Source organism: Saimiri boliviensis, chromosome 6 (genome assembly GCF_048565385.1).
Source record: "Saimiri boliviensis isolate mSaiBol1 chromosome 6, mSaiBol1.pri, whole genome shotgun sequence".
NCBI lineage: Eukaryota > Metazoa > Chordata > Mammalia > Primates > Cebidae > Saimiri > Saimiri boliviensis.
In genome coordinates, this window is record NC_133454.1 from 82622536 (window position 1) to 82635158 (window position 12623).

At 40.0% G+C, this 12623-nt stretch overlaps 1 protein-coding gene and 1 non-coding gene across 15 annotated transcripts in view; one reads left to right on the plus strand and one right to left on the minus strand.

Moving 5' to 3' along the window:
- TEAD1 (TEA domain transcription factor 1) overlaps positions 1-12623 on the plus strand; it is a 276947-nt gene that overhangs the window by 233559 nt on the left and 30765 nt on the right. For all 14 annotated transcript variants that reach the window (XM_039470826.2, XM_074401102.1, XM_039470827.2 and 11 more), the window contains one exon: positions 476-649. In XM_039470826.2, the coding sequence (XP_039326760.1) occupies positions 476-649 (174 nt within the window). The remainder of the gene's footprint in view (positions 1-475; positions 650-12623) is intronic.
- On the minus strand, positions 3465-3636 carry LOC120364826 (small Cajal body-specific RNA 16). The gene has a single exon (XR_005579965.1).

The window sequence follows — 12623 nt, forward strand, 5'->3', positions numbered from 1 at the left end:
GGAAGTGGTGGGTACCATTGCTCAGACTACTGTAGCTACGCTGTCCTGGGAGAGCTGGGACAAGAAGTGCACTCTGGGTTATGACATGAGCTAACTGCACACAGATTTCTTATTGAGCTCCAAAGAGTTATCACTGTCATTTTCAGCTGAGTCAGGTGAAATTGGGTAATGTAACTGTTCCTTGGTTTGGTAGCTGAGCAACTTAAGCTGTTGTTACTAATGCGTCTGCAAAAAGCCTTTTTTTTTAGGTATTTGGGAAAATATATGTCCTTGTCAGTAAAAGGCAATGATTGTCTCAATCCTGCACTATAATGGCTTTTGTAAATATACTCGATCATTTCAAAAGCATTGACCCTAGGCTGGAAGGCCTAATTACAGAATTTTGGTACTACTGCTCTTTATCCAGTTCAAGATGGATGAGTCCCAGGTTGATCAAAGGGTTTGTAATGGGAATGTTTCTGTTGGTTTCTTACAGTACAACAAACACCTCTTCGTGCACATTGGGCATGCCAACCATTCTTACAGTGACCCATTGCTTGAATCAGTGGACATTCGTCAGATTTATGACAAATTTCCTGAAAAGAAAGGTGGCTTAAAGGAACTGTTTGGAAAGGGCCCTCAAAATGCCTTCTTCCTCGTAAAATTCTGGGTGAGTAAGACATTGCTGTGATTTCTGTGGTTTGTGTCTGAATGGTCACATCTCTAGGTGAGCACCGTGCTGCACAGCTGGCTATGGATTTACAATGGGTGCACCTTCATGTGCTTCTGCAGAATTGCCAAGGGAGCACGGACTCGCACCTGTGGGCTGTCCTCATGCTGGCCTTATGCATCCACATGGTGTACCTGGGTGACATTCTCTGTCCCTGCCAAAGGGCAAGAGGGACAGGTAGCCTCCTTGGGCTTCACTCATTCACAGATGCTGGAGTCGTCATGGAAAACATGAGACACTGTACCCTCTTTCTGTTTCTTCTCCATGCATCAAAGCAACTTATAAATTCTATTGGAGTATAGCACCTAGAGCTGGGAAGATGAAGTTACATGGTTCAAGATTTTGTAAGCATCAGAGAGGATACAGAATGGTTTTACCCAGTATAGACTTCATTTGTGCTTCAAAATGATGGGCAAATTCTTCTGGCTGCTGAAGCTTTGCTTATGTTCCAGAGCCTTGGAGAGGAGCTTTGCTGCTCCTTCTGTGCTAGTCAGGCTTGGGCCAGGGGAAAGCTAATGGGTCAGAATAGGCATAAGTATAATGTGTGTGTGCTGAGGGATTAGAGGAGCACCAGGAGACCAGGTAACCTGCTAGTACTGCGAGTTTATGATTCCTCAGCCTTTACACAATTTTTAAAAAACTTTTAAATATTTGTGCCCTTTAGCATGGCATTAAAGGCCCTAAGCAACCTGGTTCCAGGGTATCTTCTCTGTGTGTCCTACCAAACCCCTGTTGCTGTACCTGCCCAGTCTGTGCCCCACCTTCTGTTTGTCTAGATGGACTTTCTGCTTCTTTCCCCCTGTAGTACTGGGCCAGCCCCTTCTGTTCCATGAGACATTGGCTCCTCTATCATAGAACCTTCCCCGTTTAAGTAAGCCATTGATTTCTCCTTTACTCCCATTGCATTTGGTAATCACTTCCCATTCTGTGTCATGATTGTTTGAAGGTGTCCCCCCTCCTCTAGACTCTTGACCGCTTCATGGGCCCTTATTCATATAGTGACTTCCATTTATTGCATGCTTGTTCTGTGCTAGGAACAAGCAATGCTTTATGTACATTTCATCTCATCCAAGTTTTAGGTAGAGTTTGCTTCAGCTCCAACTAGGAAAAAATGGTTCATAGACAGGCTTGTGGGGTGGTTACCTGGAGCTTGACATCAGATCTCTGTGACTTTAATGCCTCTGTTCTGTTTCCTCATTGCTTCTTAATCCCTCGTGGACCCTGGCCACAGGATCTGTCAACCTAAGCCTCTTTGTATCTGTATACCAAGCAAGAACCTTACACAAAAAAAGCCCAACAGATGTGAGAACAAATGGATGAATTAAAGAAAAATTTATGTTTTAGATTCCTTGGAAGGAAATTTGCATATTAAATTAGTTTGTTTTGTTTCTTTTATCCTTCCATGATAACTAGATTTCCTTTTTTTGTGCCTCCATATTCAAATTTGGATAGTAGGCCAGGCACAGTGGCACATGCTTGTAATCCCAGCACTTTGGGAGGCTGAGTGAGGCAGGGGGCTTTCTTGAGCTCAGGAGTTTGAGACTAGCCTGGGCTACATAGCGAAACCCTGTCTACAAAAAATACAAAATTAGCCAGGTGTGGTGGTGCATACCTGTAGTCTGAGCTACTCAGGAGACTGAGGTGAGAGGATAGCTTGAGCCCAGAAGGTCGAGGCTGCAGTGAGCTATAGTTGTGTCCCTGCACTCCAGCCTGAGTGACAGAAAAGACCCTGTTCTAAAAAAGACAGAAATGTGGATAGTAGATGTAGCCTTCTACTTACATTAATGGATATTGGATCAGTAATACACATGGACAGTCTGAAAAAGCCATCACCGTCATTTTCCTTTTCTGAATTGGTGGCTGCCTTCCAGTAGTGGATGGTGGTTGGGGATCAGTTATGTGGTAACAGAGTAGTTTTCAAAATGTTGCCTGTGAACCCCTAGGGAGTTCCTCAATATCATTTTAATGGGTTGACAAGATCAAAACTATTTTTGTTATAATACTGAGACATGATTTGCCTTTTGCATTCTGCTTACATTCACACGGATGGTACAAAACCAGCGGGGTAGTAAGTACTGCTTTAGTATGAATCAGAGCAGTGGCCGTGCTGCTAAAATTCATGCAGTTGTAAAAAAAAGGTCCTTCATGAATTTTATTACAACCTAGAGTACACTTTGAAAATGAATACATGAGTCTATCACATCAGGGAAAACAAATGACATTATTTGTTGCCAAAGATAAAATTTGGGCTTTCAAATGAAACTTAGAATATTGGGAACTTTGTATCTACCTTAGTGAACTTCTAAATACTTAAAGACTTTTCTGATGAGATCCATCTTGATATTGACAAATGTAATTTGATATTGTGTGCTAGAGCAATGGATTTTAATGTAGCAGAATTGGAAACATTCATGGATGTGGTTTCAGATTCCACATTCTGGCTTACCATTAAGAAACTACTATTGCTTGTTGACTCTTGATAAAGTATCAAAGGAAAATGACCACTGTTATCTGAGGAGTGTCAAGTAGTATAAAGCAGCACTACCTGTTTCACTAATTTTTAAAAAATAGTTTAATTTTTTTAAAAGGCATGTTTAATTTTTTAGAAAGATGTATATCAAAATGTAATGAGTTTCTTATTCCTTAAAGTGAGGTAATATTTTTAAATTTTCTCAGTTTTAATTTCCAATATGGAAAATATAGATATAACCTACAGTAAGCAAAAGGGTCTTCAGGTCCTCAGTAAGTTTTGTGGTCCTGTTTGCAGTATCATACACGGTCACCAAACTGCTGCGAGAATGCTCATGCCTGTTATGGCAAATTCAAAACCCAGAAAAGATGTCTCCTGGGAATTTACTTTGGGTCAGGGTCAGGCTCTCTGGTACATCAATAATTTATTTATGAGTGTAAAGGGGTCCTGTGATCCAGAAGTATGAGAGCCACTAATTAGAGGCTCATATTATTAGTATTCATGTTAGTATTATCATACTAAAATATATTAAATATTTAGTAAGATATGTAATAATGTAAAAAGAGGTTGTTTATCCAAGTGAATGAAAAGCTAATTAGAAATTGTAGAACCTTATGAAAAGAAACCATTTTCAGTAATTTCAAATTTAACAGTAGTGTTTTAAAATAAGATTTCTGATAATTAGCATGTTGTTTGAATATAAAGTAGTTTAGAGAGTGCTTAGAAAGTCTTTTTTGGTTTTGCCTCCGAAATTGCCCTAATTTTACCCAGTGGATGATTTCAGTAAACGCGTTCCGTGGTGAGGCCTTTCAGTCATGAATTCTCAAATAACCAAGTCTAGAATGTGGATATTTAGAGTATGGTAGCTGATGTGAGATGTGCAGATTTAGAAACAATACCTATGAGGTCAGATATTGGTTATTAAGATTTGCAGAATTAAAATGGAGAACTTCCATGAATATGATAGAAAACATGACTGCTTCAGTAGAGTTGTTAGGAATACTTAACCTTTGTAAAGAAATTCAGTCATGTTAAAATAAAGGAGGGAAGGCAATTTAAATTTGGTTTGCAGTTTGAGATGTTATTGGCTTCCTCTAATGACTCAGTAAGAATGAATTACATTTAGAATATCTATCCTTGGCTATCAGTAGGTGCTTCCAGTGGGTGTTTCTGAAGCATGTTTAACACTCCCTTCGAAATATCTTCTAGCAATATGCTCAGCAGATGTTCTTATTTTTGTTACAACAGAGACTCTGTACCCAGTCGTTTTCTTCTTTCTTTTTCCTCTTTCTCAAATGGCCTAAAGTCTCTAGGCTGTCAAAATCAGCCTGACTCTTACTTGTTCATTTGATTGTTCCTGAATTCGGTTTTCAGAATGTCTGCTACGTCCACCCTGGGCTTGGTCAGGCTAGAACAGGTGAGGAGTTTGCTGTGGAAAAATACTATGTGTTACCTAAATTACCTGCACTTAAGCCCCAGATTCAGGCATCTCAGCTCTCCCACTTGACACTTTGAGGCGAATGGGATGGCAATGAGCCAAGTAGCAGTCACTTCATTGGTTTTAGGGTGGAAGACTCTGCTGGCATCCCAGGCCCCAAAGCATAAGTGAATAACAGAATCAAGGATGCCAGCATGGGCACCCCTCTACCATATAAGCTGTATAGTGTTTCATGCCTTCATGGGACCCTTAAAAGTCCCTGTGAATGGCTGTTTTATCCGTTAAGATTTTTTTCAAGAGCCTTATTGAGGTATAATTTATATATACTATAAAAATCACTAATATTAAATGTACAATTTAATGATTTTTATAAAAATTTACAGAGTTGCATAATCATACTAAAATCCAGTGTTGGAATTTGTCACCCTGCAAGGATCTCCTGCGCCCATTTGTAGTCAGTTCTTACTCCCATCCCCAGCCCCAGGCAGCCACAGATCTACTTTCTTTCTGGATCAGTTTGCCTCTTATAGACATTTCATGTGAATGAAAACATTCAGTATGTTGTCTTTCGCAGCTGGCTTCTTTTACTTGTGTTGTATTTGAGGTGCATCCTTTTTATTGCACAATTAGTGTCCCGTTGGAGGTATATACCACATTTTGCTTCATTCATTCACTGGATGATAGGTGTGTGGATCGTTTCCGCTTCAGGCTATTATGAATTATGTTGCTATGGAGTCTTTGTAGACAAGTCTGTATGGACATACTGTTTCATCTTTCCTGGGGACCTACCTAGGATTGGAATTGCTGGATACTGTGGTAACTCTATGCCTAATGTTTGAAGATACTGCCAAACTTCTTTTTTATGTGGTTGTACCATTTTACATTCTCACCAGTAAGATTGTAGGGGTTTCTCTCCTACTTCCACCGTTATGTCTGCAAGTATTGGGTTATAGAGATTCCAGGGGACATCTCAGATGAGGGGGCTGATAATCAAAGGCACCGAGACAGGATGTGTGTAATGTATATTTTAGGTGCATTGAGGTGTGTTGCCACTCAGTCTTCACTGATAACAGAAAGATAGGTGGGTGGAAAAATTTGAAAAGAGAAGGAATCAGGATTTAGTTGTGACAGCAGTAGGGAGCAGTCAGTGTTTTAACAATTTTTCAGTCAAGAGAATAATGGGATTTTTTTACTATTAGAGACTCTCTCTGTATTTTGCCTTTTCTGGTTTTATTATCTTTCCCTTTTCATGACAGCTGCTTATTCATTTTCTTTCTGTTTCTTTTGCCTTCTTTTTATTTACTCCTATGTGTTTTAATTGTATAACATATTTAATTACAAAGAGAGAAAAGGTGATTTTGCAGGAATAGAAGGGAAGGGAAGAGGTCCCTCTCTTTTTCAGCAGTACTTGAACCTGACAACTAACTGGTACCATCTTTAAGCCAGGCACTGTGCCAGGGCTAAGCACATACTTGATGTTACTTAATCCTTGGGAGATATGTGTGATGATTCCCACTTTACACGTGAAGAAACCGAATCATACAAAGGTAAAATGACTTCTGTGAAGTCACATTGCTGGTAAATGCCAGATCTGCTAGACTCCAGAATCCATGCTCTTTCTGTAAATGTGTACATGGCCTCTTCAGGGAGCACAGTTCTGTCCTTAGAAACTATGCTAACACAGCTTCACTTAAGTGGAAGCCAATGGTGATTGCTGAAGGATAGCAGCCTTGGTAGTTTCTCTCTGAAGTCCTGTCATTATGGGATGCTCTAGTGTATGTTTACATGGGAGCTAAGATATATTTTCATATATATTTTATTTTCTGTATGTTATGTTCTGGGGTGTGTGTGTGTGTGTGTGTGTGTGTGTGTGTGTGTGTTTTAAGCCATTCTGGCTGGGAAAAGACTTCTGGGTCTAGCCAATTCTAAGAGTAGGAAAAAGATTCTGTGTAGCAGGATAGTCCAGAAGCTTGCTTTTCATAAGCAAATTAACTAGTCCAGAGCCAGACCTTGTCTGTCTGGTCCAGGCACCTCAGGATGCAATGTTCCTCTGCCCTAAATCATTCCAGGGCCAGGTACCAGACAACTAGGGACCACCTGTGTAGCTTAGAGCCAGCTGGAGTTATTCAAATTAGTCAGTCGTCAGTTGTTCACTGTTTTCCCCGCCCTGCCCTGCCCTGCCCTGCCCATGGAAACCCCAGGAAAGGCTCTGGCCTAAGCTCACCCCTTGTCTTCTGTCTCCTGACCACCCCAGTGTCTTTCCACGTGGCCCTTTGTGGCCTGCCTGCCGTTCCTGTCTTGGGGACCTTTGAGTGTAATAAATTTTTTTCCTGAACTTCTCCTGTATCCTGTGGCGGCAACTGACTGACCATCCCATAAAAGAATATAAAACGTAAGGTGAATAAACTACCATTACCAGGAGATTCAGGTTGGAGTCTAAGTCTTACTAAACAAGTCAGTGAAATTCTGCAACTACCTTTAGAAGGAAAAAGCAGCATCGTATTCATACTATGATTATAAAGGTATAACATCCTAGACAGTTGGGAATATGTAATTTTTAATTCAATCCTAAATGCATCATGAATATAACTAATGTGTTACATGTTTATGTAGCTTTGGTCAAGGAATACGTGAAATCTGATACCTCACATTTATCCCTTATGAAACATCATGTAGCCATATGTCATTATACTTGAAATTCTCTCTCTTTTTTTTTTTTGAGATAGGTTTGCTCTGCTGCCCAGCCTGAAGTGCAGTGGTATGATTTACACACATGGTTATGTGTGTAAATAACCATGTTGCTTTCTAAAACAGTTGTAGCAGTTATTCTCTCAGGCCATGCATGAGTAGACCAGGCATCTTCATCAGCCTTGCCTGGTGTAATTTAAAACAAAACAAAACAAAACAAAACTTCCTATTGTCACTTGTGTTTTAAGTTCCTCTACATCTGCAGTTATTTTTTTCTTCTTACTCAAAAGTCTTTGATTCTTCCTCATTCTCTGTAGAAACAATTATTACTATTAAGATTGAAATACCATATTTCTTCAGTTTTAAGTCATGGATTTGTTCCCATTTCAACAGTTTTAAAATTGGTTACTTCTATCCGTTGATGTCCAGTGCACCTTGCCACATAAAAAGGAAAAAGACAGGACATAGATGGAGCTGGAAGCCGTCATCCTCAGCAGACCAACACAGGAATAGAAAACCAGATACCACATGTTCTCACTTATAAGTGGGAGTTGAGCAATGAGAACACATGGACACAGGGAGGGGCATATACCAGGGCCTGTTGGCGTCTGGGGGGTGAGGGGAGGGAACTTAGAGGGTGGGTCAGTAGGTGCAGCAAACCACCATGGCACATGAATACCTATGTAACAAACCTGCACGTTCTCTACGTGTATTCCAGAACTTAAAGTAAAAAAAAATTTTTTTAAAAAGCATCTTGTCCACCCCTAAGCAGAGGAATAGGTTATGATTGGTTATTACCACCTGACCCTGCCCAGTGTAGAAGACATCTTGCCATTCCCTGGACACTGTAATTGAGTTATTTGCACTTTATAGTACCATAGCAGTTGAATTTTAGCTAAATTTGAATCCCTAATTAAAACGTCTCAGGAAAGTACACAGTGATGCGGCATTGAAATTGTTATTATGGTTCAAGAGGAGTTTTGGAGCCAGATTTGTTAAAAACGAGGCAAGCACTTGCCACTAGCAGATAATCATACTTTTTTCCTTATAAAACATGATCAGGTGCTGTGTAGGCTCTTAAGAAAGAAGGATGTCCACCCACAAGTGGGTGAAGCTGTGCTTCATTGCAGCATTGAGATTCAGGCAGATGGATTGCCAGTGACGTGGCAGACAGTGCAATTAATGTAAGAAAATGTCAGCAGCCTTGGGAGTTGATCGTAGATTGAATTCCCAGAGCTAGAAGATGTGAGTATGATTCAGTCATGCATCTTGAAGGACAAAAACCCAAGTGTATCTCACGGCTGACTGTCAAAAGCAGTTAATTTCTAGCTATATGAAGTTTACTTAAGGAAATAAAATTATGGAATTAACCAAATAAGACATGCAGTTGAGACTAATATCCTTGAAGTGGCCTCAGAATTCTGTTATCTGTCCTAATAATGCTCAAGAGTGTCAAGATTAGAAACACTGGTTTAAAGAAAGCTATATGCTTTAGCATGCTATTCATAAACATTACAACCCAAAACTATTGATAATAATATTTATATATTTATATATATTTTATATATATTTATAAATATTTTATTTATTTATATTTATATAATAAATATAATAATATTTATTTAAGACTATGATAAAGGCTTAGTCTTAAACTTTGATTGGAATAATAAAGAAGAAAGTAATATGAAAGTGAGATTGTATGAATTTTTATCATGTTGCCAGGTTGTAACAAATTTTTCAATATACATTTAATATTTCTACTTTCTCTCTAATCATTAATCAGTTATATCTTAGAAACCAAGAATATGTTATCCTATACTTATTAAAAATGTTTTGCATTTTTAAAATTCTTGGAATTTTCATTCAGTGTAAACAATACTGTATACATAGTTATTTAATTAATTTATTTTCTTTTTTGACATGGAGTCTTGCTCTGTTTCCCTGGGTAGAGTGCAGTGGTGCAGTCTTGGCTCACTGCAACCTCTGCTGCCGGGGTTCAAGTGATTCTTCTGCCTCAGCATCCCAAATAACCGGGATTACAGGTGCCTGCCACTATGCCCAGCTAATTTTTGTATTTTTAGTAGAGACGGAGTTTTGCCATGTTGGCCAGGCTAGTCTCAAATTCCTGACCTCAGGTGATCACCCACCTCAGCCTCCCAAAGTGCTGGGTTTACAGGCATGAGCCAATTTACTTTCTTAACCTATTATTTTTAAAGAAAGCAAAAGCAAGGTTACTTTTACTAACCACAACAGATGTGAGAAGATTTTATAAAACACAAAAGGCAAACAAGTTACCTGGAAAGAGGACAGCCTTTAGAAGATGCTTTTGTCTTGGTAGAAATGAAATCACATTTGTTCAGCAAAATGGCAGTCACTCTACATAAAACAATTAGGTTTTATTTAAAGAGAAGAAACCGGGTGCACAGTAACCCAGCAGAACAGACCCCACCCCCACTGGAGTCTCAGCCTGTTTCTATTTGGATTCTGCATGGTTTAGGTTGGAATTGTAGACCTGAGTCTGTCATTTGGAACCAACCATCCTGTTGCTATTCATGGAAGAGGGAGTTAACAATATGAAATCATTTGCTTTCCACATGTTTTGAACTGCTATCAGGAAGGAAGGGTTTTTCAGCTCAATTAAGTTTTCCGTTTCTCTCTACTTCTGTCTCATCTCAAAATGTGTTAAGTTTTAAAGTTAACTGAACAATATTAAGTGATGAAATTATTTAAGTGGAAGAAAGATTAATGAGAAATATCACCATATCCAGAGGTACTTGGGGGCTATTACATGTTAACTTTTAAGTAGACTGTGGTTATATGAGTCTATTTTTAAAAGATGATCTCTTGATAGGCAGGCCCTGCTATTGTAAGCACAGGAATAGGGGAATCAGTAAATTTGTACATCCATCCATTTTGGTTTGTTTTCATAAGAAAAATATCTGGAGCTTGTGAGCACTTTCTGTGCTGACGGCTGCCTAGGATTGTTCCTTCCTGGTTCCCAAACCCTAGATGCCAAACTTATTTGTAGGCCTTCCCAAGGGAGCGTACCATATCTGTGGCCTTTGTTTGGTGCTGCAACGTATATAATAGATTTTCAAGTTTTTTTTTTTTTTAAAGTTAGCTGGAGAGTTATTTTATTTTAATCAGTAAACAGTCCTAAAGATGTTGCTATGCATTGGGCACTCTGCCACATTGCCAGCTCACATCACCAACTGAGAGATTGTTGAGGAATCATCTGCAAGGAATTTGGAGGAAGAGGAGGAGACCTCAAGAGACTCAGTCGAAAGCTTTTCTGGGCCATCTCGTTGCTAGAAAGTCGTTCAGCAAACGTTTTCCAGTCTCAACTTTGCTTCTAGAAAACTGGAAGCAGACATTACAAGAGGTTTTGACTTGCAGGCCTCAGGGTCTGGTGAGGGATGGCAGACACTGGCAGGTATGTGGGCAGGTCAATGACAGCACCAAGGGGGAGGGGCTTTGGTGGAAGTGGGCAGAAGTTGCTGTGGAAGCACAGAAGTGGGAACCTGTTTTGCCTGAGAACATTCTGGAAGGGCTCACACAGAGATGGCATTTAAACAGAATGTTGATAGGATTTGGTCCGTGGAAGGAGAGTGAGAAGGAGTTTTCAGAGCAGTGGATACTATGTACAGACAGGGAATCCTATTGAGAGGTGGTGAGAGGTCCCCATGGCCACTGGGGCTTACCAAACTCAGAACAGGGAGAGATGTGGGTGGAAACACTGGTCACAGGGGCATTCACTTTAAAAGACTGTTCCCGAATCCTCTGAAAGCCTAAAACATGATAGGAATGAAATCATGGATTTCACAGGACAGGATAGCTTGGAAAATCAGCACAAAAGCTTTTTCACCCATCCTTTTCTTTCACATCACAGATACTTCTTTTTTTTGACTTTCAACTTTTAAGATGCTTCTTTTTTTAACTTTCAACTCTTAAGTTTTCAAGGCTTCCAGGCAGAATCTCTTGCATTGGAAGTTGCCTTGACCTCATGGAAGAATCCATTCCAACAGCTATTCCTAAAAGGCTTTCTGTCCTGGGTCCTTCGGCTCTGTGGTTGTTAATAAAGCCCAGGTCAGGGGTCTGTCTCTTCCTTCTGGGGCCATTTAATTCTGCTTCCTTCTGTGAATACATATTGAAATGCTAAGCCACCATCCCTCCTGAGCTGCTGCCACGATTAGCTTCATTCATGCTGTCACTGTTATCATTTCACCTCAAGAAAAACCTGAGAAGGAAAGAATTGATGTGGCACAGTCAGGGTGGCTGCATCTTTTCAGACCCAATTTTGCAAGGCATAGGTGGATTAACTGCACACTTCAGGGATCTCAAATCAGCTCTCCCTGTTCTGAGTTTGGTAAGTTCCTTAAAACTGAACCTAGGCCCTTGGTAGTGTGAGAGATCCCCCTCCATGTGCAGGTGAAGATCCAGGGTACCTCCTACCCACCAGTCCACCCCATTTTAATTTCCTTTTTTTTGAGGGGGGGAGATGGAGTCTAGCTCTGTTGCCCAGGCTGGAGTGCAATGGCGCGACCTCGGCTCACTGCAACCTCCACCTGCCAGGTTCAAGCAATTCTCCTGCCTCAGTCTCTTGAGTAGCTGGGATTACTACCATGCCCAGTTAATCTTTGTATATTCAGTAGAGGTGGGGTTTCAGTGCGTTGGCCAGGCTGGTCTCGAACTCCTGACCTTGTGATCTGCCCACCTTAGCCTCCCAAAGTGCTGGGATTTATAAACATGAGTCACTGTGCCCAGTCTTAATTTACTTTTTAAATTAAAAAAGTAATGTAGGTTTGTTATGAATAGTTTGAGCACTTGAATAGAGAATAAAAAGTGAGATTCTCCTCACATACCTACATATCTATAGTCAGCCAGATCCCCAAATTTGTAATGTATTCTTCCAGACTTTTAAATATGTATCTGCAAACATACATAGACATTTTTTGCTAAAAAGAGAATTATGCTCCAAGTGTTTCCTGCAACTTCATTTTCCCTACTTAAAGTATCTTGGACATATGATGCCCTTTACAGCAATGAGAATTTGAGGGTAAGTCTCCATTTTTAGTCTTTGTGGTAATGGTTTCTTGATAGTAGAGTTGTCAGATTTAGCAGGTTGCCCATTTAAATTTGCATTTCGAATAAACAGTGAATACTTTTTTGGTGTGCATGTCCTATGCTGTATTTGGCATATATATTCATGTGTACTGAAAAAGTATTTGCTTTTCTTTTGAGATGCAAGTTAACTGCGTTCCCCGTTCTGTCCAGCAGCTCTGCACTTGTTAGTTCACTTAATACCATTGGTTTGGGGT